At 75.3% G+C, this 25,114-nt stretch overlaps 7 protein-coding genes across 8 annotated transcripts; 2 read left to right on the forward strand and 5 right to left on the reverse strand.

Moving 5' to 3' along the window:
• The first annotated feature begins 1,041 nt into the window (after positions 1-1,041).
• PRRT3 (proline rich transmembrane protein 3) lies at positions 1,042-5,471 on the forward strand. Of its 2 annotated transcripts, none has more exons than XM_067002920.1 (4): positions 1,042-1,200; positions 1,931-3,047; positions 3,126-3,269; positions 3,531-5,471. In XM_067002920.1, the coding sequence occupies exons 2-4, from the start codon at positions 1,946-1,948 to the stop codon at positions 5,267-5,269; spliced, it is 2,985 nt and encodes a 994-aa protein (XP_066859021.1). In that variant the 5' UTR covers positions 1,042-1,200; positions 1,931-1,945; the 3' UTR covers positions 5,270-5,471. The 2 variants fall into 2 exon arrangements, with proteins under 2 accessions (XP_066859021.1, XP_066859022.1); XM_067002921.1 differs by lacking the exon at positions 1,042-1,200 and adding an exon at positions 1,297-1,503.
• Positions 5,472-5,533: 62 nt separating this feature from the next.
• On the reverse strand, positions 5,534-9,146 carry CRELD1 (cysteine rich with EGF like domains 1). The gene is given in 11 exon segments (XM_067002923.1): positions 5,534-6,463; positions 6,559-6,702; positions 6,793-6,888; positions 7,015-7,098; positions 7,200-7,295; positions 7,392-7,503; positions 7,505-7,569; positions 7,683-7,774; positions 7,854-7,964; positions 8,059-8,141; positions 8,943-9,146. Coding segments are annotated over 11 exon segments (1,293 nt in total). The 5' UTR covers positions 9,132-9,146; the 3' UTR covers positions 5,534-6,242.
• Positions 9,147-9,295: 149 nt separating this feature from the next.
• Positions 9,296-13,814, reverse strand: IL17RC (interleukin 17 receptor C). Its single transcript, XM_067003370.1, has 16 exons — positions 13,625-13,814; positions 12,318-12,682; positions 12,104-12,215; positions 11,991-12,035; positions 11,694-11,833; positions 11,509-11,568; positions 11,283-11,337; positions 10,985-11,169; positions 10,859-10,909; positions 10,744-10,789; positions 10,527-10,639; positions 10,385-10,453; positions 10,251-10,308; positions 10,078-10,173; positions 9,958-9,996; positions 9,296-9,875 (listed from the first exon to the last, which is right to left on the reverse strand). The coding sequence occupies exons 1-16, from the start codon at positions 13,812-13,814 to the stop codon at positions 9,313-9,315; spliced, it is 2,187 nt and encodes a 728-aa protein (XP_066859471.1). The 3' UTR covers positions 9,296-9,312.
• Positions 13,435-17,846, reverse strand: IL17RE (interleukin 17 receptor E). The gene is given in 17 exon segments (XM_067002927.1): positions 13,435-14,534; positions 14,700-14,777; positions 14,780-14,800; positions 14,876-14,927; positions 15,011-15,079; positions 15,162-15,310; positions 15,413-15,458; positions 15,541-15,588; positions 15,717-15,904; positions 15,989-16,055; positions 16,165-16,225; positions 16,301-16,448; positions 16,531-16,654; positions 16,736-16,833; positions 17,021-17,176; positions 17,420-17,435; positions 17,534-17,846. Coding segments are annotated over 17 exon segments (2,142 nt in total). The 5' UTR covers positions 17,729-17,846; the 3' UTR covers positions 13,435-13,908.
• A 5-nt stretch (positions 17,847-17,851) lies between these two features.
• JAGN1 (jagunal homolog 1) lies at positions 17,852-19,185 on the reverse strand. The gene is made up of 3 exons (XM_067002925.1): positions 19,047-19,185; positions 18,709-18,809; positions 17,852-18,599 (listed from the first exon to the last, which is right to left on the reverse strand). Exons 2-3 carry the CDS (start codon positions 18,795-18,797, stop codon positions 18,137-18,139), a joined length of 552 nt encoding a protein of 183 aa, XP_066859026.1. The 5' UTR covers positions 18,798-18,809; positions 19,047-19,185; the 3' UTR covers positions 17,852-18,136.
• Positions 19,186-19,188: 3 nt separating this feature from the next.
• RPUSD3 (RNA pseudouridine synthase D3) lies at positions 19,189-21,248 on the forward strand. The gene is given in 11 exon segments (XM_067002924.1): positions 19,189-19,286; positions 19,685-19,752; positions 19,853-19,897; positions 20,016-20,112; positions 20,189-20,296; positions 20,384-20,468; positions 20,556-20,592; positions 20,595-20,681; positions 20,769-20,883; positions 20,885-20,909; positions 20,993-21,248. Coding segments are annotated over 11 exon segments (906 nt in total). The 5' UTR covers positions 19,189-19,221; the 3' UTR covers positions 21,167-21,248.
• A 194-nt stretch (positions 21,249-21,442) lies between these two features.
• Positions 21,443-24,955, reverse strand: TTLL3 (tubulin tyrosine ligase like 3). Its single transcript, XM_067002922.1, is given in 13 exon segments — positions 21,443-22,016; positions 22,109-22,494; positions 22,497-22,543; positions 22,617-22,851; positions 22,946-23,094; positions 23,198-23,238; positions 23,241-23,353; positions 23,471-23,578; positions 23,687-23,801; positions 23,900-24,028; positions 24,174-24,458; positions 24,556-24,671; positions 24,748-24,955. Coding segments are annotated over 13 exon segments (2,235 nt in total). The 5' UTR covers positions 24,815-24,955; the 3' UTR covers positions 21,443-21,572.
• Between the last annotated feature and the right edge of the window lie 159 nt (positions 24,956-25,114).

Genomic DNA, 25,114 nt, shown 5'->3' on the forward strand with positions numbered 1-25,114 from the left:
CCCGCGTTTTCATCCTGCTTACTTGGGGGACAGCCCCGGAGAAGGGCTGCCCAAAAGCGGGGAAAAGCCGGTGACGCCCAGGTGGCGCGGGACATAAAGAGGGCAGGCGGTGTCCCTCGCTCTGCTCCCTCGGCCGTGCAGGCGGAGAGGCAGCTGCTGCGGTGCGGCGATGGCTCCCGTCGGCCCACCTGCACTGAGTCACTTGGCAGAGGAGGAAACCGCTGACGGCACAGGGGCACGGGGATGTGGTTGCTTTCCCCGCGCTGCAGTGGCTGAGATATGTGGGGCACAGCTGGCCCCGCCGCCACGGCCCACGCCTGGCCTCACGGCCACCCCGTCTGTAGGGTGAGGCCGGCCACCCCCGGGGCCCTGCTGCTGCCCGGCTCCCCCCGTGCGGCCTCCCCAGCACTAATCCCCGGATTAGCCGCCCGCCCTGCTGCCTTTGTGGGGCCAGGCGTGCCGGCATTGCCCAAATTCCCCAGCCCTGCGCTCAGCGGGCTGCTGCAGCCCCGGTGCTGCAGGGAGGGGGATGAGGGCCCCAAAATGCCCCGCGCACCCATGGCAAGCCCAGCACGAGCGCGGTGCCCCTGGTTGGGCTGCGGCAGGGACTGGGGCCGGGGGCACATGGGCACGGGTGTGTGCCAGGGGACCTGGGGTGCGCTGCATCCCCGCGGTGCCGGGCTTGCCGAGGGCACATCGCGGTGTGGCGCAGAGCCCTGAGCCGCTGCCACTTCGCCGCGCTGCGGCCGTGCCAAGGTGCTGGCCGAGGCCCTGGCAGGGCCCGCAGCTCTCCAATTAGCTAATTAGCTAATCACCCGCCTTGGCAGGGCCCCTCAGCAGGTGAGGGACAGGGGGTGTCAGCGCCACCCGCGCGCCTTTTGGGGTCACGGTGCCCACAGCCTGACCCCACGGTGCTGGGGACCCGGGCGCCCTAAGGAGGCGATGCTCCAGGGGGACCTCCCCGGGACTCGTGCCCCCTCGCCGTGCCGAGCCGTGCCGAGCCGTGCCGTGCCGCCCCGCGCCGCCGCGCCGCCGCCCCTCCCGGTGCCGGGCGGGCTCCCGGCGCGGGTGCCCGCGGCTCGGAGCGGCGCGTGACCGGCCGCCGCCGCCGCCCGCTCCGCCGCAGAGCCCGGCCCGCACCGGCACCGGCACCGGCACCGGCACCGGCACCGGCACCGGCACCGGCACCGGCACCGGCAGGTCAGCGGGGGGGCTGCGGCGGGCCGCTGCCGGTACCGGCACCGGGGCCTCCCGGGCTGCGGCGGGCGGCGGGAGGGGGCTGACCCGCACCGCGGCCCGGGAACCGGGCACCGAGCACCGAGCACCGGGCAGCGGGGCCGGCCCGGCGCGCTCCGGATTCCCCGGGATGCGGCGGCCGCGCCGGTGCCGGTTTGGTCCCGCCCCGCCGCACCGGGCGGCCCCGGGCCGGGCTGAGCCGTGTGGCAGGGGCGCGCCAGGCCGGGCCGGGCATCCCCGGAGGGAGGCAGCCGGGGACGCGCCAAGGTGAACGGAGCGCGCCCGAGAGGGGCCGCCGGCACCGGGCACACCGGGCGCACCGGGCACAGGGCCACCGGGGATGCTGGGGGCGGGCGGCGCAAGCACCGAGGACCGCCCGCAGCGGGGACGCTGGGAACGGGAAGATGGGGAATGGGGGTCACCGGGGATGGGGCCTGCTGGGGGGGGGGGGGGGCAGCTGGGAACAGGGCCCCGGGAATGGTGGGGGGGGTCCGGCCCCATCCCCAGGCAGCGGGGTCGCCGTGGGGCCCAGGCTCTGCTGGGCACGGGGGGGGGCTGCGTGTGGGTCCCCCCCATCGTGCCGGGTGCAGTGCTGCACGCGCCGTGGTGCTGGGTGCCTGCACCTGGGCCCGGCACCGGTGGCCTCTCGCCGTCCGCCACGGGTCCCAGCTCACCGAGCCCCCTGTTCCCCCAGGGTGAAGGGCTCACCATGGCTGCAGCGTGGCTCGTCACCTGGGGGCTGCTCCTGGCCACCGGGGTCCCCGCCGGGGCCCAGGGGACGCTGTCGGTGGAGCTGCCGTCGGACAGGACCCCCCCACGGGGCAGGGTCCCCCTGCATGCCCTGTCCTGGGCACACCAGCAGCCGGTACCGTCCCCTGCCTGGGACGCCTCGGGAGAGCTGAGCGGTGCCGGGACCCCCGACAGCGAGCACTGGGGGGGCAGCAGCCCCGTGCGCTGGTCCCCGCTGCCGGGGGCTGTCACCGGGGCACCTCGGGGGACAGGGATGAGCCTGGCAAGCAGCGCAGCCCCGGCCGTGGTGGAGGAGCCCTTCATCGCCTGGCGAGGAGGGGAGGCCGAAGGCCAGGACAGCCCCTGGGGGGGGACACGGCTGCCCCATGGCTCTGCACCGGGGACGCCGGCCCCCAAGGTGCCCATGGACACGGGGCCAGGCTCCCCGGGGCCACCCTGGGCCGGGCAGGGAACGTCCCCATCCGGGCACAGTGCCACCATGGCAGCCAGGACCCCTGGCCCCCGGCCGACCGTGTCCACCATCGCCCTGACCCCCGAGCCGTCAGGGGGGACCAGGACGGGGACAGCGGAGGCGCACACACGGGGACAGCCAGCGGCCCCGGGCCCCGCTGGGGAAGTGCAGGAGCTGCGGGGCCCCCCCAGCACTGCCCCTGTCCCCCAGCCCGTGGGCACGGGGCCAGCACAGGGTCCCCACACCAGCCCTGGCTCCGTGCAGCTGACGGGCAGGCGAGGGGATGCAGGGAGCCCCCCCAGCCCCTCCCCGGCTCTGCCCAGCTCTGTCCCACTGCTGCTGGCGGAGCCGGGGGGCCAGGGGGCCCCGTCCTGGGGGCTGGTGCCCGACGTGGTCCAGGAGGGCAGGGCTGAGACGTGGACCTGGGCGCTGCCTGCCCACCAGAGGAGCACACGCAGGGCCCCGCTCAGCAACGCCACCACCGGGGACACGGCGTCCGCCAGGCCAACGGGGCTGCAGGGACCCCAGCCCACCCCGGGGGCTGCCCTCGGCACCAGCCCCACACCGCTGCCCGTCTCCAGCACGACCCCCCCGGGCACTCCCTATGCAGGTAGGAGCTGGCACAACGCGGGGACCCCCCCTGTGGTGACCGAGCCCCCGCAGGTGCCAGCTCTCCCCTCCCTCGCAGGGCTGCTCCCCGAGCAGGACGTGGGCTCCCCGCAGCGGGTCCGGGGCGCCGTGGGTCCCGGGAGCATCCCAAATGCCACCGTGCCTGCCCCACAGCCGACAACCCATCCCGTGGCAGGGACACCCCCCGGGACCAGGCGCTCAGGTGAGGCGGGGATGCGGGTGAGCCCTGTCCCAGCCTGGGGCTGGGGTTTGGGGGGGCCAGCAGCTATCTTGGGCCACCTGGCTGGGACGCGGTGCCACCTTCAATCAGGATTGTGCCCGGCGATGGCCCTAATCTACTGCCCGCAGGGATTAATGCTGAGATCTGGCAGGGCTGGGGCTTCCCTGGGGGGAGTCAGGGACGTGACCATGGCCCACGTGTGAGGGGCACCCCGCTGACAAACAGCCTCCTCCCCTCCCGCAGACACCTTGGGGACGCAGCCCCCCGCCGCCAGCACCACCGCGTCCCCCTCGGCCACGTGGCGGCGGGGAGTGGTCTGGGTGACGACGCAGCGCGCCCCGTGGCGTCCCCCGGCACCGGAGCCGGAGCCAGAACCGGAGCCCAGCCACCCGTCACCGGGCGCCAGCGCCTGCCCGGGGTCCTCGTGCGCCGACGGGGGCTCCAACACGACGGCGCTGAGCTGGGCCGAGCTGCGCCGCCCGCTGCGCCTGGCCTGGGCCGCCCACGCCTACGCGGTGGCCGCGCTCTGCCTGCTGCTGGGGCTGGGCTGCCTGGCGGGGCTGGGGGCGGCCGCGGCGCTGCGCCCACCCCACCTGCCCCTGCTGCTGGGCGCCCAGGGGCTGCTGCTGGCCGCCAGCCTCCTGCGGGCCGCCCTGCTGCTGGCGGACCCCTACGGGGCGCGAGGCCGCCTGCCGCCCCGCGCCCTGCTGCTGCTCTGCACGGCCCCCTTCCCGCTGCTGCTGGCGGCCTTCGCCCTGCTGCTGCGCCGCCTGCAGCGCCTGGCACAGCTCCGGCTGCTGCCCAGCCCCCTGGGGGGGCTGCCAGCGCTGGGGGCCGCGGCCGCCCTGCAGAGCGGGGCGCCGGCTGCCGCCGACCTGCTGTGGCCGCGCTTGGGCCTGGCCGCCGGGCTGGCGCTGCACGGGCTGGGCTGCGCGGCCGGGGCGCTGCTGCTGCTGCTGGGGGGGTTACGGGGGGGCTGGCGGGCGCTGCGGGCCCCCCGCCGCGAGGGGCCGGGGTTACGGCGAGGGGCGCGGGCGCTGCTGGCGGCGGGGGCGCTGGGGCTGCCCTGCTGCGGGCTGCAGGTGTACAGCGCCCTGTGGCTGCGCGGCGGCCTGGGGCCCCCCGGGCGCTGCGGCTGGCCCTGCTGGGCGGCGCAGTGCTGGATGCGGGCCGGGGAGCTGGGCGCCGGGTTGGCCTTGCTGGCGGGCGCCGCCGAGCCCCTGTGGGGCGGCCGGCACGGCGACGCCGCCGGGCACTCGTGCTGGGCCAAGGCGGTGCGGTATTTCTGCGCCGGGCGCAAGGCCCAGGCCCCCGAGTACCCCAACAACTGCTACGACCGCGCCGAGCGGGTGCCCACCGGCGACATCTCCAAGAGCCTCATCCGCAACCCGGCCGAGCAGCTGCCGCTGCGGGCGCTGAAGGACAGCAACGAGGCCCGGGCGGCCACGGCGGGGGGGGCAACGGGGCTCAGCCCCAAGTGCCCCAACGCGGCGGTGGCCGCCCGCGAGCGGGGCTCCTCGGCCTCCCTGGGGGACCTGGCCTTCCGCCCGCCGTCGCCCATCGACCTCCGGCGCAGCATCGACCAGGCGCTGTGCCGCCGGCACCTCCTGCGCGAGGGGCTCTTCGGGCGGCCTCGGCGCGGCTCCGGCGCCTCGCTGCACGCCGCCGCCGAGCCCCCCGGGCTGGCTCGCTGCACCTCGCTGACCGAGCTGCCGGGGCCTCGCGGGGAGTCCGTGGCCTCCGCCAGCTCGCTGGAGAGCTCCTCGCTGAAGATCAGCTGGAACCCCTGGCGCCACGGGCTGTCCTCGCCCGACAGCCTGCCCCTGGAGGAGGCGCCCAGCCGGGCCCAGCTGCTGGCCCACCAGGAGCCCCCCGCTCTCCCCCAGCCCCCCGACTCGGAGCGCGAGGCCCGGCGCAGTTTCCTGGCGCTCAGCAAGCAGGTGGACGCCCGCAGCCTCTCCAGCGACACCATCGAGCTCTGAGATGCTGCTCTGGGAGGGGGCGCGGGGCCGGGCAGAGCCGTGTCCTGTCCTCCCCCCCCCCCCCCCCCGCCCCACAGCCCACACCGGGGGCCCAGCGGGATGAGCCCGGCGTGGGCCCGATCCCGCACCCGGTGGGAAGCGGGAGCTGTCCTCGGCTGGCTCCGTTTGTGCCAAAACAGAGAAATAAAGTTTATGTCCCGAGCAGGCAGCCCCCCCGCCCCGTTGCCTTCTCCGCTTGCCCCCCCCCCCCCACAAGCAGGCGGGCCGGGTGTGCGGAGCTTTATTCCTGAGATATGGACACACGGACAGATGGGCACACCCTGACGGACAAACCACGGACAAATGCAACGGCCACGTTCATGCATCCAGCAGGGCCCCCCCGCCCCGGCACGGTGCCCTGGGAGCACTGCGGTGCTGGGGACCGGTGCGCCCCCCGCCCCGGGGGCCCCCAGCTGCCCTCACCCTGCGTGGGGACACGGGAGCTGGGGGGGACACGGGCTCAGCCCTGGGGACATGGGGAGGGGGTTTGGGGGCTCTGCACGGACCCAGCACTGCGGCTCAGGTGGGGGGTCCCGGCCCCCCCTGCCTCCTGTCCCTCCCCACAGCACGTCCCCATCCCCAGCACAGCAGGGCCACGGGGTGGGGGCAGAGCGCCAGCGGCTGGGGGCTCCCCGACTGCCTGGGCGAGCCCCCAGTGCTGCGGGGGGGCCCCACACCCCGTGCCGCAGCACCGGGCCCCCCTCCAGCACACGAGGGGTGGGGGGCAGCATGCTGTGCCCCCCGGCAGGCCCCAAGCAGCACTACGCCCACGGGACCGGACCCCAGTTCTGCAGGGGACGGGGTGGGGACGGACCCTACTCTACCGGTGGGGGTGCTGGGGGGGGGGCACATGCAGGGCAGGCGCAGCCCCGAGGGCACCACCGCGTGCAGGATCCGGCCTCGGCAGCCCCGCTTACGGCCGACAGAGCCGGAGCTATCTGCCCTTCATGAAGCCGTCGAGGACGCGGTCGCTGCGGTCGGAGAGCCAGTAGCCGGCCATGGCGGCCACGGCGCCGATGAAGATGGCGGTGAACACCATGTCGCCCTTGGCGGCCAGCGTGGCGAGGGCGCAGATCATCACCCCGAAAAACATCTGCTGCAGCACCACCACCTCGTCCTCCGTCACGTCGTCGAAGAAGCCCTTCTCCGGGGCGTCTGCGAAGGCGATGCCGGTGAGCGAGGGCACGGCGGGACCCCCCCCGCCCCCCTTTGGTGCCCCCACCACCCCAAATCCCGGCTCCCAGCCGTACCGGGGGGTTTGTCCTCCACGCACTGCCCGTCCCGGCGCACGTGGCCCTGGGCGCAAACGCAGCGGTAGCCGCCCTCCGTGTTCTCGCACACCTCCTGCACCCCGCTGCAGACGGGCTCCTCGGCGCCGGCGCACTCGTCCACGTCTGCGGGGAGGCGGGCAGGGCTCGGGCAGCGGGGGGGGGGGGGGGCGCGGGGCCTTTCCCACCCCCCCCCAGCTCGCAGGGGTCACTCACCCAGGCACTTGGCTCCATCCCGCCGGTAGCCCTTGTTGCACTTCTTGCAGCGCGACGGCCCCGCGCCCATGCAGCCGATGCAGGCGGTGGAGCAGTCTGTGGGGTGGGGGGGAGGAATTAAGGATGGGGGGGGGGATGGGGTCACCGCCGCCCAGCTCCGGGCTGGACAAAGCCTAGAGGAGCTGGGGATGTGGGGAGGGGGGCACCCCACCACCGCCCCACCTCGGCACTCGTAGGAGCCCTCGGTGTTGACGCAGAACTGGTTGGCCCTGCAGTGCGCCATCTCCGTGCCGCACTCATCGATGTCTGCGGGACACAGAGAGGCGACGATCCCGCTGAGCCCCCCCCCCCCGACACCCCCACCCCCGAGAGAGTCCCCCACCCACCCCCATCCCCTTCACACCCACCGATGCAGCGGTGCTCGTGCAGCACCCAGCCCCTCTTGCAGCGCAGGCAGCTCGAGTCCTCCGGCCCCGTGCAGCGCCCGCAGGCCCGGTAGCACTCTGCCGGAGCGGGGGGCACAGCGGGGCGGTGGGCGCGGGGCCGGGGCGGGGGGGGGGGGCCGGGGCGGCCCAGCTCCCCGCCGGCGCGGCGCCTACCGGCACACAGCAGCTGGCTCTGGTTGCGCGAGGCCTCGTAGTAGCCGTCGCCGCACTCGGCGCAGTAGGGCCCGCCGTAGCCCGGGCTGCAGACGCAGAGGCCGGTGCCCCCCCCGCGTCCCCTCGCCGTCGCAGCGCCCGTTGCCGCTGCAGGGCTGCTGCCGGCCGCCGGCGCAGGCTGCGGGGACGCAGGGGGACGGAGATAGCGGGGGGGGGGTTCAATGAGGGAGCCCCCCCCTCTTCCAGCACCGCCTTTTCTCCCTAAATCCACCCCCCCCCCCCGTGACTCACGCAGGCAGTCGGGGCCGTAGGTGCCGGGGGGGCAGCACAGCGCCAGGCGGTCCATGCACAGCCACTGGAAGAAGTCGGGGTGCTGGTGGCGCCTGGCGGGGGGGGGACACACGGCGCTCAGGCCCCATGTCCCCCCCCCAAAGCCCCCCCCAGCCGTGTCCCCCCGCTCACTCGTGGAACCACCAGCGCTCCACGTGCTCCTCGCTGCGCTCCAGCAGCTGGTGGCAGGCGAAGTCCGAGGGGGGGCACACGCTCTCCAGCACCTCCAGCAGCCGGGTCTCACTGCGGGGACGATTTTTGGGGTGGGGGGGGTTCCATATAACCCCTCTGTTTTGCCCCCCCCCCCCCCCCCGAGGAGGCCCTGCCCCGCGCTCACCTGTGCTTGTACTTGGCCAGCTTCTCCTCCTCCCAGGCCGTGTTGCCCCCGCCGAAGCCCTCGCGCTCCGTCCGCTCCAGCCCCTGGGCACGCGGGGGGGGGGGGGGGGGGGGGGGCGGCCGACGCACCGGTGGGACCCCGCGGCTGCCCCCCCCCCGTGGGGATCACCCCAACCCCTGCTCCCCGGGGAGCGTCCCGTGCGCAACCGCTGACACCGCTGTCACCTCCATGTGCCACCCCTCCGCCACCCCGGGGCTTGGCCCCCTCTGACCCCCCCCCCAGGCCGTGTCACCCCCCCACCCCCAAACCATGTCACCCCCAGCCCCCCCGCGCTGCGGGTGTCATCACCCTGTGCCACCCCGCTCCCCCAGCGTGGGCTGTCCCCCCCCCAGAGATGTCACCCCCCCAAAGCTGTCACCCCCCCCAAAAAGTGTCACCCCCCCAAAAAGTGTCACCCCCTCTAAAATTGTCACCCCCCAAGTTGTCACCCCCCCAACCTGTCACCCCCCCCAAGCTGTCGCCCCCTGAAATGTGCCCCCCCCCAAGATGTCAGCCCCCCAAATGTGTCACCCCCCCCAAAACTGCCCCCAAGGTGCCAGCCCCCCAGGATGTCCCCCCCCAAGATGTCACCCCCCCAAAAAAAGTGTCACCCCCCCAAATGTCACCCCCCCCCAAGACGCCCCCCCAGCTGCCACCCCCCAAAGGTGTCACCCCCCAAAAAAGTGCCACCCCCCCCAAATGCCACCCCCGAGACGTCCGCCCCCCAAGATGTCAGCACCCCAAAAGTGCCCCCCCCCCCCCAGCCGCCACCCCCACAGACGCCCCCCGCAGTGCCCCCCACCCCCACGCCCCCCATGTTCCCCCCCCCCCCCCCATCTCCGCACCCTGCTGAAGCTGTCGGCGAGGCCCCTGCAGGCCCCGCAGGGCTCGGCCCCGTCCCGGTCCCGGCGCTGCTCCGGCGGCGGCTCGGTGCCCGCGGCCCCCAGCAGGACCCCCCCGAGCACCGCGACCCCCAGCAGCGCCCCCCCCAGCCGGGCCCCCCCGCGGCCCGGCGCCACCCGCCGCGGCCCCATCCCTCCAGCCCCGCCCCTCGGCGTGGGCGGCGCCCGCTGACTCAGCTCCCCCCCGCTCCAACCAATAGCCTCCCGCGGCGCGCCGCTCGTCCCGCCCCCTCCCTCCTCCCTCCGCCAACCCGCTCCTCCCACCCCCGCCGCGCCTTAAAGGGGCCGCCGCCCTCTTTTCGCACCACGCGCTTTATTCCCCCAGCGCCCCCCGCAGCCGCCGGCGCAGCTCCGCCTCCAGGGGCCGCAGCCCCGGGCCTCGACGCCCCGCCAGGGCCCGCAGCAGGCGGCCGGCCTGGCTGGGCAGCGCGAAGGCCGGGGCCGCCCGCAGCACCGGGGGCACGGCCGCCACCGCGGCCTCCAGCCTCGCCACCACGTAGCGCCCGCCGCCGGCCGCCAGCACCGGGACGGCGCAGGACAGCGCGGCCGCGAAGGCGTCGCACGGGGACGCCGCGGGGACGGGGGCGCCCGCGGCCCCCGGAGACCCCGGCACGGCCGCGGCGTCCCAGCGTCGCGCCGCCGCCTCGGCCGCCGGGGAGAGCAGGATGAGGATGGTGTCGCCGGCGCGCAGCGCCCGCCGGTGCTGCGCGTGCAGCCACGGCAGCGTGCCCCACGCCGCAGCCCCGCCGCCGCCGCCCGGGGCGGCCACCACGGCCATGCCCAGCGGGCGCAGGGCTGCCGACAGCGCGCAGGCTGCACGCTCTGCCACCGGCTCGGCTGCGTGCAGCAGGAGCATGCGGCGTCCCCGGAGAGGGGCTGTGGGAGAACCTCAGTGATAACCCCACGGGGGTGCCCAAATCCCAAAGGGGGAAGGGGGAGCGGGGGGGCTTTTGCTCACCTTCGGAGCCGTAGCCGGCCCTCAGGGACTTCAGCCAGCCTGCGGGGAGGGGAGGCGGTGAGGTGGGGTGCTGGGCGAGCACCCCGGGGGGTGCACAGCCCCGCCGCGCTCGCCGCTCACCTTTCAGGTCCTCCTTCTTCAGCAGGAGCAGCAGCAGGATGCAGGCGGCGCACAGCAGCACCCCCATCCAGGCCAGCGCCCAGCGGGTGCGCAGGTCTGCGGGGCGGGGGGGTCAGCACCCACCGAGGGGTCCCGGCACGCCGCCCAGCACCCCTGCCCTCCCCCTTACTCACATTTGTGCATGGGACAAGCCCACAGCGCGACCCCGCTGCTGTTATCAGGGCGCCAGAGCTGCGGGGACGAGGACACGTCACTCGCCGCCCGGTCCGTGCCCCCCGGGCGCTGCGCGCCCGCTGCCCGTACCGACCTGCACGCACTGCCCCGATGCCACATCCTCTTGCAGCTGTTGCTCCAGCAGCCCCGGGCGGCCGGATCCCTGCGAGGGGTAGGGGTTTGCCGGCTGGGGACCAGGGGGACCAGTTTGCCCCTGGGGACCAGGGGACGCTTACCGTGGCGGTGAAGCTGGCGAGGGGCGTGCAGCTGCCCCGCTCCAGGGCGCAGAGCGACGCGTTCCCACCAGGTTCCATCAGCAGGACGTCGTCCGCGTGGCCGGACAGCGCTCCTGGGGACAGGACACAGTGGCTGGGCGCAGGGGCTCAGCACCAGGGCCGGATCCAGTCCCTGGCACTACCTCTGCCCTCCCACCCTGTGTGCAGCAGTACTCACGGTCCCGCAGGCACTGCATCAGCCGGACCTGCCCGCTGCTCCTCACCTGCCGGAGAGAGCAGGTCAACGAGGCTGCCTGTGGGGCAGCTGTGGGGTGATTTGGGGCACGTCCTACCTGCACGCAGAGGTTGGGGTGCAGCTGCAGCGCTCGGAACTCCTGGGGTCCCTGCGGGCAGAAGGGCAGCCCCATCAGTGCCACCCGCGCACCTCCACGTGCCCCGGCCCCCCCGGGGATGCTCACCTGCCCCGTGACGGGCTGCTGCAGGTCCGGCAGGGCTTGGCACGGCGCGCCGGGTGCCGGGCTCCAGCAGGGCACCAGCTCGGCCGGGAGGTCGCAGGGCGCCGAGAGGGAGCAGGCAAGAGCCTGCCCCGTGTCGTGCAGCACCAGCCGGGTCTGCGCCCAGAGCCGCTTCCACGCCGCCGCGTCTACACAGGGAGAGGGGTCTGCGTGCGTGCCCCGGGGGCCTCAGTGCATCGCAGCGCCTCGGTCCCTGCATGTCCCAGTGCCCCCATGCTTGTGCCTCCCCAGGTGCGGGTACCGTGGGAGAAGGGGCACAGGGTGGCCCGCAGCGGGTCCTGGATCTCCAGCCAGACCTGGAGGGAAGAACAGAGGGCAGAAAAACAATTTAGGGTGCCCATGCTGGTCACCTCACGACCCAGCCAACTCCATTGTGTCCCTGGAGCGGGCCACACGGTGCCCACAACCCTTGGTGGCAGCCCTGCCACCTCCCGCTGTGTCCCCACGGTGCCCAGCAGGGCGCCTACCTGCAGGCAGAGGCAGGGCAGCACCTCCTCCAGCGGCAGGCTGTAGTTCATGGGCCCGCTCTGCAGCCAGGACGAGATGGGGGTCACCCCACGGCAAAGCTCCCCGCGGCGGGGTGATTGCTGCTTCCCGGGGATGGAGAAGCGGCAGTTGGAGCGCGGGGAGTCAGGAAGGGGCTCGCACTCACCGCCATCACCGTGCGCCCCGACCCGCCGGCGCCGTGGCTGTGGTTGTGGTAGAGCCTCAAGGTGTAGTTGAGCCCCACCGCCGCTGCCTGCACCTCCACCAGCACCGCCTCTGGCCCCAGGGAGACCTGCAGCCTGGGCACTGCGCGCAGGAGGCTCAGGGCACCCCGTGCTGGGCACCCCGACACCTCCCCGCAGCAGCCGCGGGGATGGCACGGCACCGAGGGCACGGCCGGGTGGGGGGTGTTGGGGACCCCCCCCTCTGCCCCAGCTCCCGGCACGGAGACGCCGGCACCTACCTTGGCACTGCGGGACGGCGGCCTGGGCGGCGGGCCACGAGCAGTCTGTGGGGACAGGGGTGTCAGCAGGCACTGGGGGGGCACAGGGACGCCGCGGGAGGGCCGGGGCTCACCTGGCACCCGCTGCTTCTGGCTCAGCCAGCGGCGGCCACGAGCGTTGGTGTAAGCCGTCACGTGGAGCTCGGAGCCCAGCGGCGCCTCGAAGCACCGGAACCTCACCGAGCCCTGGGCAGGAAAACCACCGTGCTGCGGGGACGCCACGGCACCCGTGCCCACATCCCCACGCACCGCGGTGCCCGGGGCTGCCTGGCCCTGCACCCTACGTACCAGGCGGCGGCCGGGCAGCGCGGAGGCCAGCGGCGCCCAGACCTCCACGGCCACGCAGCGGGAGGAGGCGTACGTGTGGCCGGAGAGCAGCAGCAGCCCGGTGACGTTGTGCGGGGGCGAGGCGGCGGTGCTCAGCGACATGTCCCCATCGCCGTCCCCATCCCGAGGGGCGCCGGGCTCCATGGCCAGGCGCAGGCGTGCCTGCAGGCAGGGCGAGCAGGCAGACGGCCCCGCGCAGCGCAGCGCCGGCTCCAGCCGCAGCCACACCAGGGCCAGCCCGGGGCCGGGCCCCGTCGGCTCCGTCCCGCACAGCACGTCGGGCGTCTGCGGGAGACGAGGGCGGCCGTGGGCGCGGGTCCCCACGGCTCAGCTGGCGGGGCCGCGGCCGCTGGCACTTACCGAGGAGGCGGCAGGCGAGACCCTAGGGGGAGGCAGGCGTGAGGCCGGGGCCGGGACGCCCTGCGGCCCTGCGTGCCCGCGACGCCAACCCACCTGGGAGCAGGCCAGGGCGTCGCGGGGGGTCCCGTGCCCACCCGCCGCCACCGCCACCCGCCGCCACCAGCAGCAGCCCCAGCCCCAGGGTGCGCGTGGCGGGGGCCGGGGCGCTCCATGGCCCCGGCCCCACGCCTCCCGCTCCCGTCGGCCCCGCTCCCGCTCCACGGGCCCCGCCGCCGCCGCCGCCGGCTCCTGCTTCCTGCTCTGCTCCCGGACACCCGGGTCCTAGCGCGGCGCCGGCGACCGCCCCGGGGTGGGGCCTGCCCCCGCACCGATCCCACGGGCGGGTGCCGTGGCACCGTTCCTGCGTGGACGGCACGCGGCGGTGCGGGGCCCCGGCTCGCCCCACGGGGCCTACCCCTGCCCCATGGTTTTGGCACAGGGCCCGTCGCTGCCCCGCAGCCTGGTGCGGGGCCTATCCCTTCCCTGCTGTTCCAGCACAGGCCCAGGCTGGCCCCACAGGCCGCGGTGGGGCTGGGGCAGGGTGCTGGCACGGGGACGGGGATGGTGAGCTGGTGCTGCAGGAGCCTGCCCCAACCCCAGCCCCTCCAGCCAGCCCCGTGCGCTGTGACCGACTGCACCGGGTGGCTCTGACCCCCTGGCACACTAGAGCTACGCAGGACAAGGTGAAACAGTGCTTTTATTCCATCTGACACAGCCAAGCACTCGTTCACAAAGCTGCAGCCCAGAATGGGCACGAGGAGCCCCTCGGAGCTGCGCCAATCCCCCCGGCAGGGCAGGAGCCGCCCGCCCCGCTGCACGGCCGCCGCGGCGTCCCTCTGCTGGGCCCCGTCTCTCCTCCGTAGCAGCACCTGCTGGAAACTGAGCTTCCCCCTTCATGGGGCAGCGCCTCCGCTCCGGCCCCAGGAGCCGGCCAGGCGGGGAGCCCCGCAGCGAGGGCCAGCCCCGCTCGGAGCTCTTCCCCAGGCTGAGCCCTCCATTTGGGGCCCCCACGGTGCCCTCCTGCAACCACACGCTCAGCCCAGCCCCCTCCAGGTGCATCCTGCACCGCTGGGACCACCCATACAGCCCCCAGTGCACACCAGGAGGGTGCCCAGCGCCAGTGCTCTGCCCAGCTCAGCCCCTGCGTGGGCACTCAGGTGCCGGGGGGCTGCAGCGGGGAGCCCGGGCACCCACCGGAGCTGTCCCCCGCTGCCTCTTTGCTCGCCTCCGCCTCCATCAGCCGGTGCAGGAGCCCCTTTGCCCGGCCGCGGAGGCGGTGGGGGGGGGCCGGGCGGCCGCGCCGCAGGGCACCCAGCAGCCGGGGCAGCTCCTGGGGCAGGCGGTAGGTGGGCAGGGGCCGCAGGGGCCGGGGGACGTCGCGGGGGCTGCACAGCCGGCTGAAGTAAACCAGCACCCAGTCGCGGCGGCGCCCCGCCGCCCCCAGCTCCCCGTGCAGGCAGGCCATGGCCGCCCCGAAAATGTCGTGGGCGTCCCGGGGCTCCCCGCCGCCCTCTCCCCCTCGCCAGAGGCGGAAGAGCCGGGAGCTGCCCCGGCTCCAGAGCAGCAGGACGGTGCCGCGCTCGCGGCCCACGCGGCCCCGCTGCGCGTAGAGCCAGGGCAGGGCGCCCGCGCGGCCCACGCCGCCCGCTTCCCACAGGTCCAGCCGCACCTCGCAGCCCAGCCCTGCGCGCAGCAGCTCGGCCAGGGCGCACACCAGCCCCAGGTGCTCCTCCGAGTCCGGGGAGTACAGCAGCAGCACGGGGCGGCCGCCTGCTGCACCTGCGGGACAGAGGGGACAGCGGTGACAGCCCCGTCCCGAGGATCCCCGCTGGCACCGCGGCACCCCCGTGCCACCACCCACCACCCCAGGGCCCTCCCCAGCCCCAGGAGCTGTCGCCCCCAGGGGATCCCCAGCCCTCAGCACCACCGCGACCTTCCCCTCACCGGCGGGTGGCCTCCAGGCGCCGCGGCAGTTCAGGAGCAGCACGGTCACCACCAGCCCCAGCGCCAGCGCCAGCCCAGCAGCCCGAAGTGCCTGCGTGAGACTGGGAGAGGGGCGGTGAGGGGGGAGCCCCGACACCACCCCCCGGCCCTCCCGCCGGCCCCGGGGCCCCGCTCACCATCAGGGCAGAGCAGCTGCTTCCTGGCGAAGCGCACGTCTGAGCGCCAGACCTGGGGGAAGGAGAGGGGTGAGGGGGGCTGGGGTTGGCCCCCACACGGTGCGGGCACCACGACAGGGTCGGGGGACGCCTTACCAGCACGCAGCTGCCCAGGACCTGCACCGGCAGCAGCAGCGCCAGCTCCCCCGGGGCAGAGCCCTCCGGCTGCAAAGCACGAGGCAGGGTCAGCACATCCCGGGACAGCCCCCCCGGCCCCCCCCCGCCCCCCGGCCCCCGCACCGCTCACCCGCGTGACGGTGTAGACGGGGGCCTCGGGCTCGCACTGCCCGCCCCGGCGCTGGCACAGCGCTGCGCTGAAGGACGCGGGGACGCTGGAGGTGAGGTGCAGGCGGAGCTGCAGCCCCCGGACGCTCAGGGACACGTTCCAGGCGGGCTCTGCAGCAACCAGACAGAGGGCTCGTGGACACCGTGGTGCAAGGGGACGCCCAAAGGGAAGGGGATAGCGTGGGACGGGGCACCCTGACCCACGGGGCTCACCTGGCCGGTGGGGACACTCCACGTGGCTGCTGTTCCCGTAGGAAAACTGGGGGGACATGGGGTCAGCTGTGCCAGCTGCCACGGCCCCCCCCGTGCCTTCCTAGGCAGTGCCACCCCCGGGGGCTTACCCTGAAGCACAGCAGGGGGTGCACGTCCACCTTGTCCAGCGTGTACACCTGCAGGGGCAGGGGGAGTGTCACCGCCTGTCCCCAACCTGCGCTGGGGTCCAGTGGGTGCCCATACCATGGCACAGGCCCGCGGCACCCGAGGCCGGGCCCCCTCACCAAGTGCCGGGCCCCCTCACCTGCTCCTCCTCGCTGGCCGTGGAGTTGGGGACGTCGTGGCAGGGCGCAGCCTCGGCTGCCACCTCCCTCCAGCACAGGGTGGCCCTGGGGCGCAGGGGGCAGCTGGCGCTCAGCACCATCGCCATCTGGTCCTTGCTGCTGGTGCTGTAGTCGTGGAAGTGCACCGAGGACCACAGCTCGGGGCCGTCTGCGGGCACAGCATCAGCAGGGTGGCAGACGGGGGGGGACTGGTGTCCCCTTTTATGGGGCTGGGGTCCCCTCGGGCACTCACAGGCGTCCGGCTGCTCCTGGAAGGGGCAGCGCTTGCTGCGCAGGCTGTCACGGTGCGGGTAGGAAGCCTGGGGAGCGGAGCACAGGAGTGAGGGCGTGCCGCATCCCTGCCACCAGTGTCCCCTCGCTGCATGGGCACACGGAGGTCCCCCAGCTGCCCAGGGGACGGCGACGCACCTCGATGCACAGGCAGGGCACCAGGAACTCGTACGGCAGCAAGACGCGGTGGCCCCCGGCACCAGGACCTGCGGGCGTGGAAGTGGCACGAGCTGGTCGGGAGCGCGGGGACCCCCGGGGAGCGTGCCACCCCCCAGCCGTTACCTGCCGGTGGAAGGGCCGGGGCAGCTCCTCGCACTCCAGGGCCAGCTGGTGGCACAGCCGCACCATCAGGGCAGGGCCCTCGGGCACAGCCACCTCGATGGTGCGCGCCTCGGGGACCCAGGTGTGGGTGAAGACGGGCCCTGGGGGGGGGCACAGATAGGGGGCGGGGGGTCAGCCGGTGCCGGCCCCACCCCGGGGCACCCCGCTCCCTCCCATCCTCACCGGGGGGCTCGGCGGTGACCAGGTGGCTGCGGCTGATGGCCAAGCCTTGGTCGGGGACGGTGCGCAGGGAGACGAGGACCTGCCGCCCGCTCTCCACCGGGAAGCAGTCGAACTGCACCTGCCACTGCGGGGAGCGGGGAGGGTGAGCGCGCACCCCTCTGCCCGTCCCCGTCCCCGTCCCCCCCACGGCGCGCCCCGCACTCACCGGCGAGCTGCCCGGTGCCCGGTGCCGCCGCCACACCTGCAGCCAGCTGGCCCGGTTGGAGCCCAGCTCCAGGAAGTTGAGCTGCAGCCCGCGGATCCCTGCGGGGACACCGGGGGGGGATGGCACGGGTGGGACAGCCCCACGGGTGGGACAGCCCCACGGGTGGGATAACCCCACGGGTGGGATAACCCCACGGGTGGCACAACCCCACGGGTGGGATAACCCCACGGGTGGCACAGCCCCCACGGCCCCGGTGCCCCCTCCCGGTGCCCCCCGGCCCCGTACCTGCGGCGCGGAGGGCCAGGCGCACCCTCAGGCAGGGCTGGCAGGGCAGCGAGGGCCGGCACAGCCTCGCCGTGCTCAGCGCCAGGGCCGGCGGCGTCAACGGGGACCGGGCCGGGGCTCCCCGGCGGCAGCGGGGCGGGCTGAGCGTGCTGTCGGCTACCGGGGGGGGGGGGTTGGGAAACGGGGGCGGCCGTGCACCGGGCATCCCGCGCACCGGGGAGCCCCCGTGCACCGGGCAGGGGAAACCCAAACCCCCGGCCCCGACCCCGTTCCCCCCGCCCCCCCCCCCCCCGGGAACCGGCAGCCCCGCGCTCGCAGCCCGGCCCCGATCGCGGCGAGCCCGGGCCAGGCCCCGCGCACCGGGGAGGCGGCCGGGCCCCGCTCCGCGGCGACACTCACCGCTGGCCCGGCACTCCTGCAAGCGAACGGACGGCCGTCAGCGCGCCTCGCCCCCGGTGCCCCCTCCCCTTCCCCACCCCCCCCCCCCCCCCCTCCCGGTGCCCCGGCGCTCACGAAGTTGGCGGAGACCCGCAGGCGGGGCACGGCGGCACCGGCGGGCGGCACCGGAGGCACCGGCAGCAGCGGCAGCAGCACGGCGGCGGCGGCGAGCAGCGCGGCACCGGGCACCGGGCGCCCCATGGCCGAGCGCTGCTCCCGCCGGTGGCGGTGCCGGTGCCCGGTCCCCGCCCCGGGCCGGCCCCGCCGCATTCCTCCGGCGGCACGTGCAGCCCCGCCCGGTGCGCGCCGCCGCGACCTGCTTTCGGCCGCGCTTCCTGCGGCGGCCCCCGCGCGGCGCAGACACGCGTGGGAAAGCAGCGAGGGGCGGGCGGGGAAGGGGGTGGCGACAACTCGGGGGGCTTTATTTCCGTACCGGGACACGCGGGGGAAAGGGGCAGCCGCGCCCACGGGGGTCGTGCCAGTACCGGGGCCCCCGTGCCCTGGAGGTGAGCCCACGGCTGTGGCTCGGTCACATACGGTGGTCCCGGGGGCGGCCGAGGGGCCCCCACCCGTGGGGTTCACCCTGCAGCACCCCGGGCTGGCGGGGGGCGGCCGCGGAGCCCCCGAAACGCTCCAGCCGCGGGGCAGGGAGCGGCGCAGGCGTCCGCTCGTCCCCGCTCACTTCTTCTTCTTCTCCTGCGTGCTGGTGAACCACGAGTCCAGCAGCTTCTTGCTGTAGTAGAGCTGCCAGCCGTGCACCTGGGCGGCCACCACCACCACCAGGTACATGACGGAGACGGCGGAGAAGCCGAAGATGAAGCGGTAAGCCTTGCCGTGCCGGTACAGCTGCTGCGCCATGGGGAACATCTCCATGGCCCCGTAGATGAGGGGAGCCACCGAGAAGAGCCCGGTGCTGATCATGGACAGCACCAGGTAGCTGATGTTGTTGCGGGGGAAGGAGAGGAGGCCGAGGAGGGAGGGCAGGATGCTGAGCAGGTACGGGTACTCCCACTGGTACGGCATGGCCACCCGGTCGTGGGGCAGCAGCTTGAGGTGCCCCACGCACATCTGCGCCAGCAGCAGCAGCCACAGCCCCACGTGCACGTAGATCAGCCGCTTGATCTCCGACTTGAGGGCCACGCTGCGGGGGGGAGGCTGGCAGTGAGCGGGGGGGACACGCACGGCCCCGGGGAGGGGCACACACGGCCCCGGGGGGGGGACACAGGCCCCCCGGTGGGGGGGACACCTACCTCATCTGGTAGTGCGAGGCCACGCGCTCCCGGTGCTGGAAGTCGCTGCCGTCGGTGCCGGTGGCACGGGGACCCCCGCGGGAGGCCATGGCGAGGGCGGCCTAAGGGCTGACAGCGTGAGGGGACCCCCGGCACCCCCCGGGACCCTCCAGGCCCCCCCCGAGACCTCCCGAGACCTCCCGAGACCCCCAGGAACCCCCTGGACCACCCCTTGAACAGCCCCAGACACCCCCCAGGCCACCCCCGTGCCCCCCCCGTGCCCCCCTCCCCGGTGCCCCCCCGCTGCCTTCCCCGTGCCCCCCCCCCCGCAGCCCCCCCGCCCGCCCGCCGCACCCCACCTGCTACCGGGCGGCGACGCTCTGCCCGCCCTTCCGCCTCTCTATGGTCTCTCCCGCTGCTTCTGCCCGCAGGCCGGCGGCCGCTCTGTACGCCCGGAGGCCCCGTCTCTATGGCCTCTGTGCGAGGGGAGGGGCTCACCCCGCTCCCCGCCGCCGCGCAGGCGCAGTTGCGCCCATGGCGGGGGGCGGCGGAGGGGCCGCGCGCGCTGGCGCGCGCGGGGCAGGGGCGCGCGCCGTGGGGTCAGCGGGGGCGCGCGTGGGGGGACGCGCGTGGGGGGGCGGGGCCGAGCGCGCGCGGGGCTGCGGGGGCGGGAGGCGCGCGTGGGGGGCGGGGAGGGGGCACCGGGGGGGGGGCTGGGGGGTGACACGTGTGGGGCTGGGGACGCGCGTGGGGGGGTGGGGACACGCGTGGGGGGCGCAGGGGCTGTGCGGGGTCCCGGGTGTGGGTGCGGAGGGGGCGTGGGGTCAGGGTTAGGGGCACACGCGTGGGGCTGGGGGGGCCCGCGTGGGTGCAGGGGGCTGCGGGGTCAGGTTTGGGACACGCGTGGGGGCGGCCGTGGGGCTGTGCTCGATCACCCGTGGGCCGCGGGGGGGGGGGGGGGGGTGTCCTGCCGTGTCCCCATCCCGCCCCCCCGCAGGCAGGGGCGAACGCCGAGCCCCGAGGAGGTGCTGGGGCTGCTGGAGGCATCCGTGCTGCACCGGGAAGGTAGGGGGGGGGTCACGAGTGGGTGCGGGGGGGTCACGAGTGGGCGTGGGGGAGCCCATGTGTTATGGGGCACCCTCTGACCTCGCACCTCGTCCTGCAGGAGCCCTGCTGGCGCTGAACAAGCCGCCCGGCCTGCCTGTGCTGGGTGAGTGGGGGCTGGGGGGCACGGGGGGGGGCACAGTGGGGAGGGGGGTCACAGGGGGACAGGGGGGTCACGGGGGGGGGGGGGCACAGCCGCCGCTGACCCCCCCCGCGCCCCCCAGGGCACCCCGGGGAGCTGAGCCTGGCCGCGCTGCTGCCGGCGCTGCGCCGCCGCCTGGGCCTCCCCGCTGAGCTGCACGTGGTGAAGGCGCCCCCCAGGTATTTGGGGGGGACACACACCCCGGGGGGGGGGGTGTTTTTTTTGTGGGGGGGGTCTCAGGGTCCCCTCCCGCAGGGACAGCTCCGGCCTCGTCCTCCTGTCCGGCTGCCGCCGCGCCACGGAGCAGCTGCAGCGCTTCTTCAGCGACGAGCGGCGCCGGGGCCGCTTCCCGGCCACGTACTGGTGGGTGCCCCCCCAATGTCCCCCCCCCCACGCCGTGTGACCCCCCCCCCCCCCACGAGGCAGCCCCCCTCACCCCTGTCCCCGCAGCGCTGTCACCGTGGGGGTCCCGGCGGAGGCGGAGGGCGAGATCCGCGTGGGGCTGTGCCGGCGGCAGCACGGGGACGGGGCCGTGGTAAGGGGGCGATGGAGGGGGGGGGTTTGGGGACGGGGGGGGGCACGGGGGGCGCACGGGGCCGGTGCTGAGGCCGTGCCGCCGCAGGTGGTGCCGGTGCCGTGCCCGGGGCGCCGCAGCGCGTCCCGGGGGAGGTGAGGAGCACCCTGACGCGCTACCGGCTGCTGGGGGCGGCGGGGGGCTGCGCCCTGCTCCAGCTGCAGCCCCGGACGGGTGAGTGCCCCCCAGCCCCGCCCCGGGACCCCCCCCCCGGACCCCCCAGCACCAAACCGTCTGTGTATGTCCCCCCCCCTTTCACAGCCTTCCCCGGGCAGCTGCGGGTGCACCTGGCCCTGCTGCTGTGCCCGGCGCTGGGCGACCACGAGCACGGAGCCCGCGTGGGCAGGGTGCTGGGGGAGCCCTTCCTGCTGCCCCCCGGACACCCCCGCGCCCCGCACGCAGGTAAATAGCCATGATTTACTTTTGGGGGGGTCAGTTTTGTGCTGTCCCACGCCAGTGACCCCCTCGCTCCAAACCCCCCGCAGGTGCTGGACGCGGAGCTGCTGCGCCGCCTGCGGCTGCCCCCCCACTGCCCCCCCCGCCTGCCCCTGCACCTCCACCTGCAGGCGCTGGCCCCTGCCCCGCGCCCCGCTGCGCGCCCCCCCGCCCCCCACTTCCTGCGCACCCTGCGGCTGCTGGGGCTGCCCCCCCCCGCCTAGCACAGCCCCTCGGGGGAGGGGGGGGGGACACACGCGCAGCCCCCTCTTTCTCCCTCCCCAATAAATCCCTGCGTGCCCCCGAGCAGCCTGGCGTGATTTTTCTCCCCCGTTATCCCCGGGGGGGGGCTCCCTGTATGCTTCCCGCTGCCCCCCCCAGGATTGAGTCACCGCAGGGCCCCCCTTGCCCCCCCGCCACCATGACCTGGTTCCCAGCCCTGCTACGGCGCCGGTTCCTGCCGCAGCCCCGCAGATCTGGGCCATGGGGGGGGCTGGCAGGCGGTGCCCCCCGGCGCATCCTCCCCCCCCCCACAAAGGCGCAGAGCCTGGCTCCTCTCACAGCCGTGTTTTCCCACCTGGAGCCGCTGGGGGAGGTGGGGCAGACCCCGGGGGGGGCCAGGTGGGTGCCTCACAGCTCCTCTTCGCCCCCCGGAGCCCCCTGTTCCTTCTCCCCGCCGTGGTGCTGAGCTGCCCGCAGCAGGGGCAGGGGGCTGAGGCGAGCCCGGCCCTGGCAGCTGGGGGGGGCTCTCGGGGGGGCAGGATGGGGACGGTGGCACCGGGACGGCCACGGAGCAGGGGCAGAGCCGCCGAGGGCTGGCTGTGCCGGCGCCCGAGCTGCGACACCCCCGGGCCCCCGCAGCCCCCGGGTGGGCACCGGCCCCATCCTGCGCCCCCTGCTGCGGGGGAGCAGGATGGGGGCTGCAGGGGGGCACGAGGGGCTCCACGGCTTCCCCGGGGGCTCACGGGTGCTCGCCGTGGTGCCGGGGGGCTTGGGAGCGCGGCGGGGTCTCCGGAGCGAGCAGCCCTCCACCGCCAGCTTCAGCCCCACGTAGCGAGGGGTGGGCACGGCCGCCTGGCCAGGGGGGCACAGAGTCACAGGGCTCAGTCCTGGAGCCGTGCCCGACCCCCCCGCTGTGTCCCCAACCCCCCCCCCCACCTCCTCACCTGCTTGTAGATGAGCTCGAAGGCCCCCGTGGAGCAGCTGGGGTCGTCCCTGCGGTCGATGACGACGCGCAGCGCGTCCCGCTGCACCCTGGCGCACAGCCGCCCCGTCACCGCCGTGCCGCCGGCCATGGTGGGGCTGGCGTTGATCTCCAGCAGCCAGGGGCGGAAATCCTCCCCGAAAACAAAATCGGCCCCGTAGAGCTCGAAGCTGCCCTTCCGGCCCCGCACCAGCCCCTGCGAGCAGCGCAGCGCCCGCACCACCGCCGCCTTCATGCCCGGCACCATCACCTCGCCCCAGGCGCCCGCCTGCCCGCGCTGCGCCAGGTACGCCCGCAGCTGCCGGCACGACCACGTGTTGTCGGGGGGCAGCCGGGGGTGCCGGGCCCCCTGGGCCCGCAGCGTCGCTGCACGGCTTGGTTGCAGAGGTGGCCGGCGCTGGGGGAGAGAGCGGGCGGTGAGCGCGGGGCCGAGCGCGGAGCGAGAGGAGAGCGCGGGGAGCGGCGCTCACGCGTCCAGGCGCCGCAGGGAGAAGGGCCGGGAGCAGAAGCGCAGGTAGCTGCGGCGGTAGAACCAGACGGTGAGCGGGTTCCAGTCGGTCACCAGGAACCACTGGCGGACGTCGAACTTGGTGCCAAAGATGAGCAGCGGGCGTTCCACGTATTTCTGCACCACCCAGCGGCCCTCCCGCGCCGCCCGGCCCGCCAGCCGCAGCACCTCGTCCAGGCGCGCCGCGCACGTGATGCCTGGGGGGGGGGCACGGCGGCGTGTAGGGGCCCCCCGTGGCACGTGGGGACCCCCCCCCAACTTCCCATCCACATCTCTCCCCCACCCCGCTACCTCTCCCCCGGGACGCGGCTGCCGGTTTGAGGATCCAGACGTTGCGGTCGCCCTCCATGCGCAGCTGGGGCAGGCGCCCCGCCAGGCGCTGCAGCAGGATGCGGCCCTGCTCCCGCTGCGCCCCGCTCAGCCGCGGCACGGCCCCCTCGCTGCGGGGGGCACGGGGTTGGGGGGTGGGCTCAGCACCGATCCCGCCGCGTGCGAGCCGTGTCCCCGAGGTGTCCCCGAGGCGTCCCCGAGCCCGGCACTCACTGCACCGCGCGGTAGTAGCCCCGCAGGAAGCCGTCCCAGGCGGCGTCCGTGGCGCCGGGGGCTGGGGGTCGCCGTCGATGTCCCGGTGGGTGAGGCTGCCCAGGTGCTGCCCGCACACCCGCAGTGCCTCCTCCACCAGCTGGGCACCCGGGCCCTCTGCGGGAGCGGGGCGTGGGGTGAGGGACAGGGGTGCCGCGCCCCTCCAAGGGACCCTCGGTGCGTGGGGACGGGGGTGTCGGTTCGGGAACGGGAGCCCCCCACCCCCAGTGTTACCTGGTGCCTCGGCGGAGTTTGGGGACGGATCTGGCCCCGCGTGCGTGTCCTGAGCCCTTTCCAGGGCCACTTTGAGCAGGCTGCGCGCGGCGGTGAGGCGGAAATCCTCTGCGGGAGGGGGAGGCACGGCCCAGCCGGGTGCTGAGCGGGGGGCACGGGGGGAAGGCGGGGGGACGTGGGGGCAGCAGCGGGGTGCTGAGCCAGCCCCGGGCTCACCGATGAAGGCCTGGCGCTCGTCCGCGGCGCCCAGCCGGTAGCAGCGGGGGAAGAAGGCGTCGGGGTCGGCTTGGTCGAACCAGGGCAGGTTCCGCAGGGTGAGGCACAGCCCCTCCTGCGGAGAGAAGGGTGGCAGCCCCCAAACCCCCGGGCACACCCCGTGGCCCCCTTTCACCCCCCAGCCCCCCCAAGGCAGGATCCCCGCGGCCCCACCTTGGTGGTGAAGGAGCCCACGCGGGCGTAGTGGTTCGCCACCTGGTCGGGCTGCAGGAGGCGGCCCCGCACAGCGCTGCCGCGGGTGGTCCAGATGAAGTAGGGCACCTGGTCCCGCACCAGGCGGGACTGGGGGGCAGGGGGGGCACAGAGGGGCCGGGTGAGGCGGGAGCCCCCTGCCCCACGTCCTCGCTGCCCCATCTCCGCGAGGGCGTTGGGATAAAGGTCCCGCGCCGAGCAGATGTGGGGGCCGCGGCCCAGCCCCGTGGCTAACCATGAGGTCATGGATGCCTTCGGGGTCCTCCTCATCCTCCTCCTCCTCTTCCTCCTCCTCCTCCTCCTCGTCAGGCAGCCACGAGGAGCACGAGGACTCGGGGATCCCCTGCACCCCGCGGTGGGTCACGGCGCCCTGCGCGGCCTCGCCGCCGCCACCTCCCTCCTGCTGCCGGGGGCCGCCCGCCCTGCCCGCGCCCCGCTCCTTCCTCTCCACCCAGCCCCGCGCCCGCAGCAGGCGGCGGATCACGGGGCAGGGGCCCTGCAGCGCGAAGATCTTCTTGTCCTGGGACGGGGGGTGGGGAACACGAGGGCTGAGCGTGCTGCTCGGCCCTCGGGTGGGTGATATTTTGGGGGGGGGGGGGGCAGGAGCAGGCCCTCACCTTGATGGCCCTCTCCACGCGGAGCCTGACCTCCTTCAACCGCTCGGGGCTGAGCTGGGGCGGCCGCAGCCGCGCTGCCCCACGGGTGCCCCGTGCCCTGCGGGGACGGCTGAGCCCTAAAAGGGTGGGGGACACCCCCACGTCCCCCCACCCCCCACCCCCGTCCCCGCCGGGCAGGGAGCGGGCACCCACCTGCCTGCCCGCACCGCGCCGAGCCGGGCGTCCCCGCCGTGGCTTTCCCCGACCTCTCGGTCCTCATGGTGGCGGCCCGGCCGCGTGTGGCCCCCGGGACGCCCCACCGCCACGCACCCCACTTGGGGGGCACCCGGGACGCGCCAGCCCCTCAGCACCCCCCTCACCGTCACCGCTCCCGTGTGGGCGAGGCGTGGGGCACCCCACGGTGGCCTGGGGGAGCGAGGGAAGCTGCTGGCAGCTCTGCTCCCCCCGAGAACTGGGAACCCCCCCAGTGCCCAAACCCTGCTGGGTGAGCGGGGGCTCCAGAGCAGGACGCAGCCCCCCCCCCCCCATCCCTACAAAACCCTCCCTAAGTGCCCCCCAC

The sequence above is a fragment of the Anser cygnoides genome, chromosome 10 (assembly GCF_040182565.1).
Source record: "Anser cygnoides isolate HZ-2024a breed goose chromosome 10, Taihu_goose_T2T_genome, whole genome shotgun sequence".
Classification (NCBI taxonomy): domain Eukaryota; kingdom Metazoa; phylum Chordata; class Aves; order Anseriformes; family Anatidae; genus Anser; species Anser cygnoides.

Excerpts from the sequence above, each read along its gene's own strand:
- IL17RC (XM_067003370.1), bottom strand. The coding sequence starts at position 13,814 with ATGCACCTGGAGGGGGCTGGGCTGAGCGTGTGGTTGCAGGAGGGCACC. Across the intron at positions 12,216-12,317 it reads CGCTGCCCGGCCGCCGCCTG|GGCTCGGTGAGGTTCCGGTG; the intron begins GTACGTAGGGTG and ends TTTCCTGCCCAG. Across the intron at positions 10,640-10,743 it reads GATGCAGTGCCTGCGGGACC|GAGCGCTGTCCGGCCACGCG; the intron begins GTGAGTACTGCT and ends TCCTGTCCCCAG.
- PRRT3 (XM_067002920.1), top strand. The coding sequence starts at position 1,946 with ATGGCTGCAGCGTGGCTCGTCACCTGGGGGCTGCTCCTGGCCACCGGG. Across the intron at positions 3,048-3,125 it reads CCCGGGCACTCCCTATGCAG|GGCTGCTCCCCGAGCAGGAC; the intron begins GTAGGAGCTGGC and ends CCTCCCTCGCAG. Across the intron at positions 3,270-3,530 it reads CCCCGGGACCAGGCGCTCAG|ACACCTTGGGGACGCAGCCC; the intron begins GTGAGGCGGGGA and ends CCCCTCCCGCAG.
- JAGN1 (XM_067002925.1), bottom strand. The coding sequence starts at position 18,797 with ATGGCCTCCCGCGGGGGTCCCCGTGCCACCGGCACCGACGGCAGCGAC. Across the intron at positions 18,600-18,708 it reads GCCTCGCACTACCAGATGAG|CGTGGCCCTCAAGTCGGAGA; the intron begins GTAGGTGTCCCC and ends TCCCCCCCGCAG.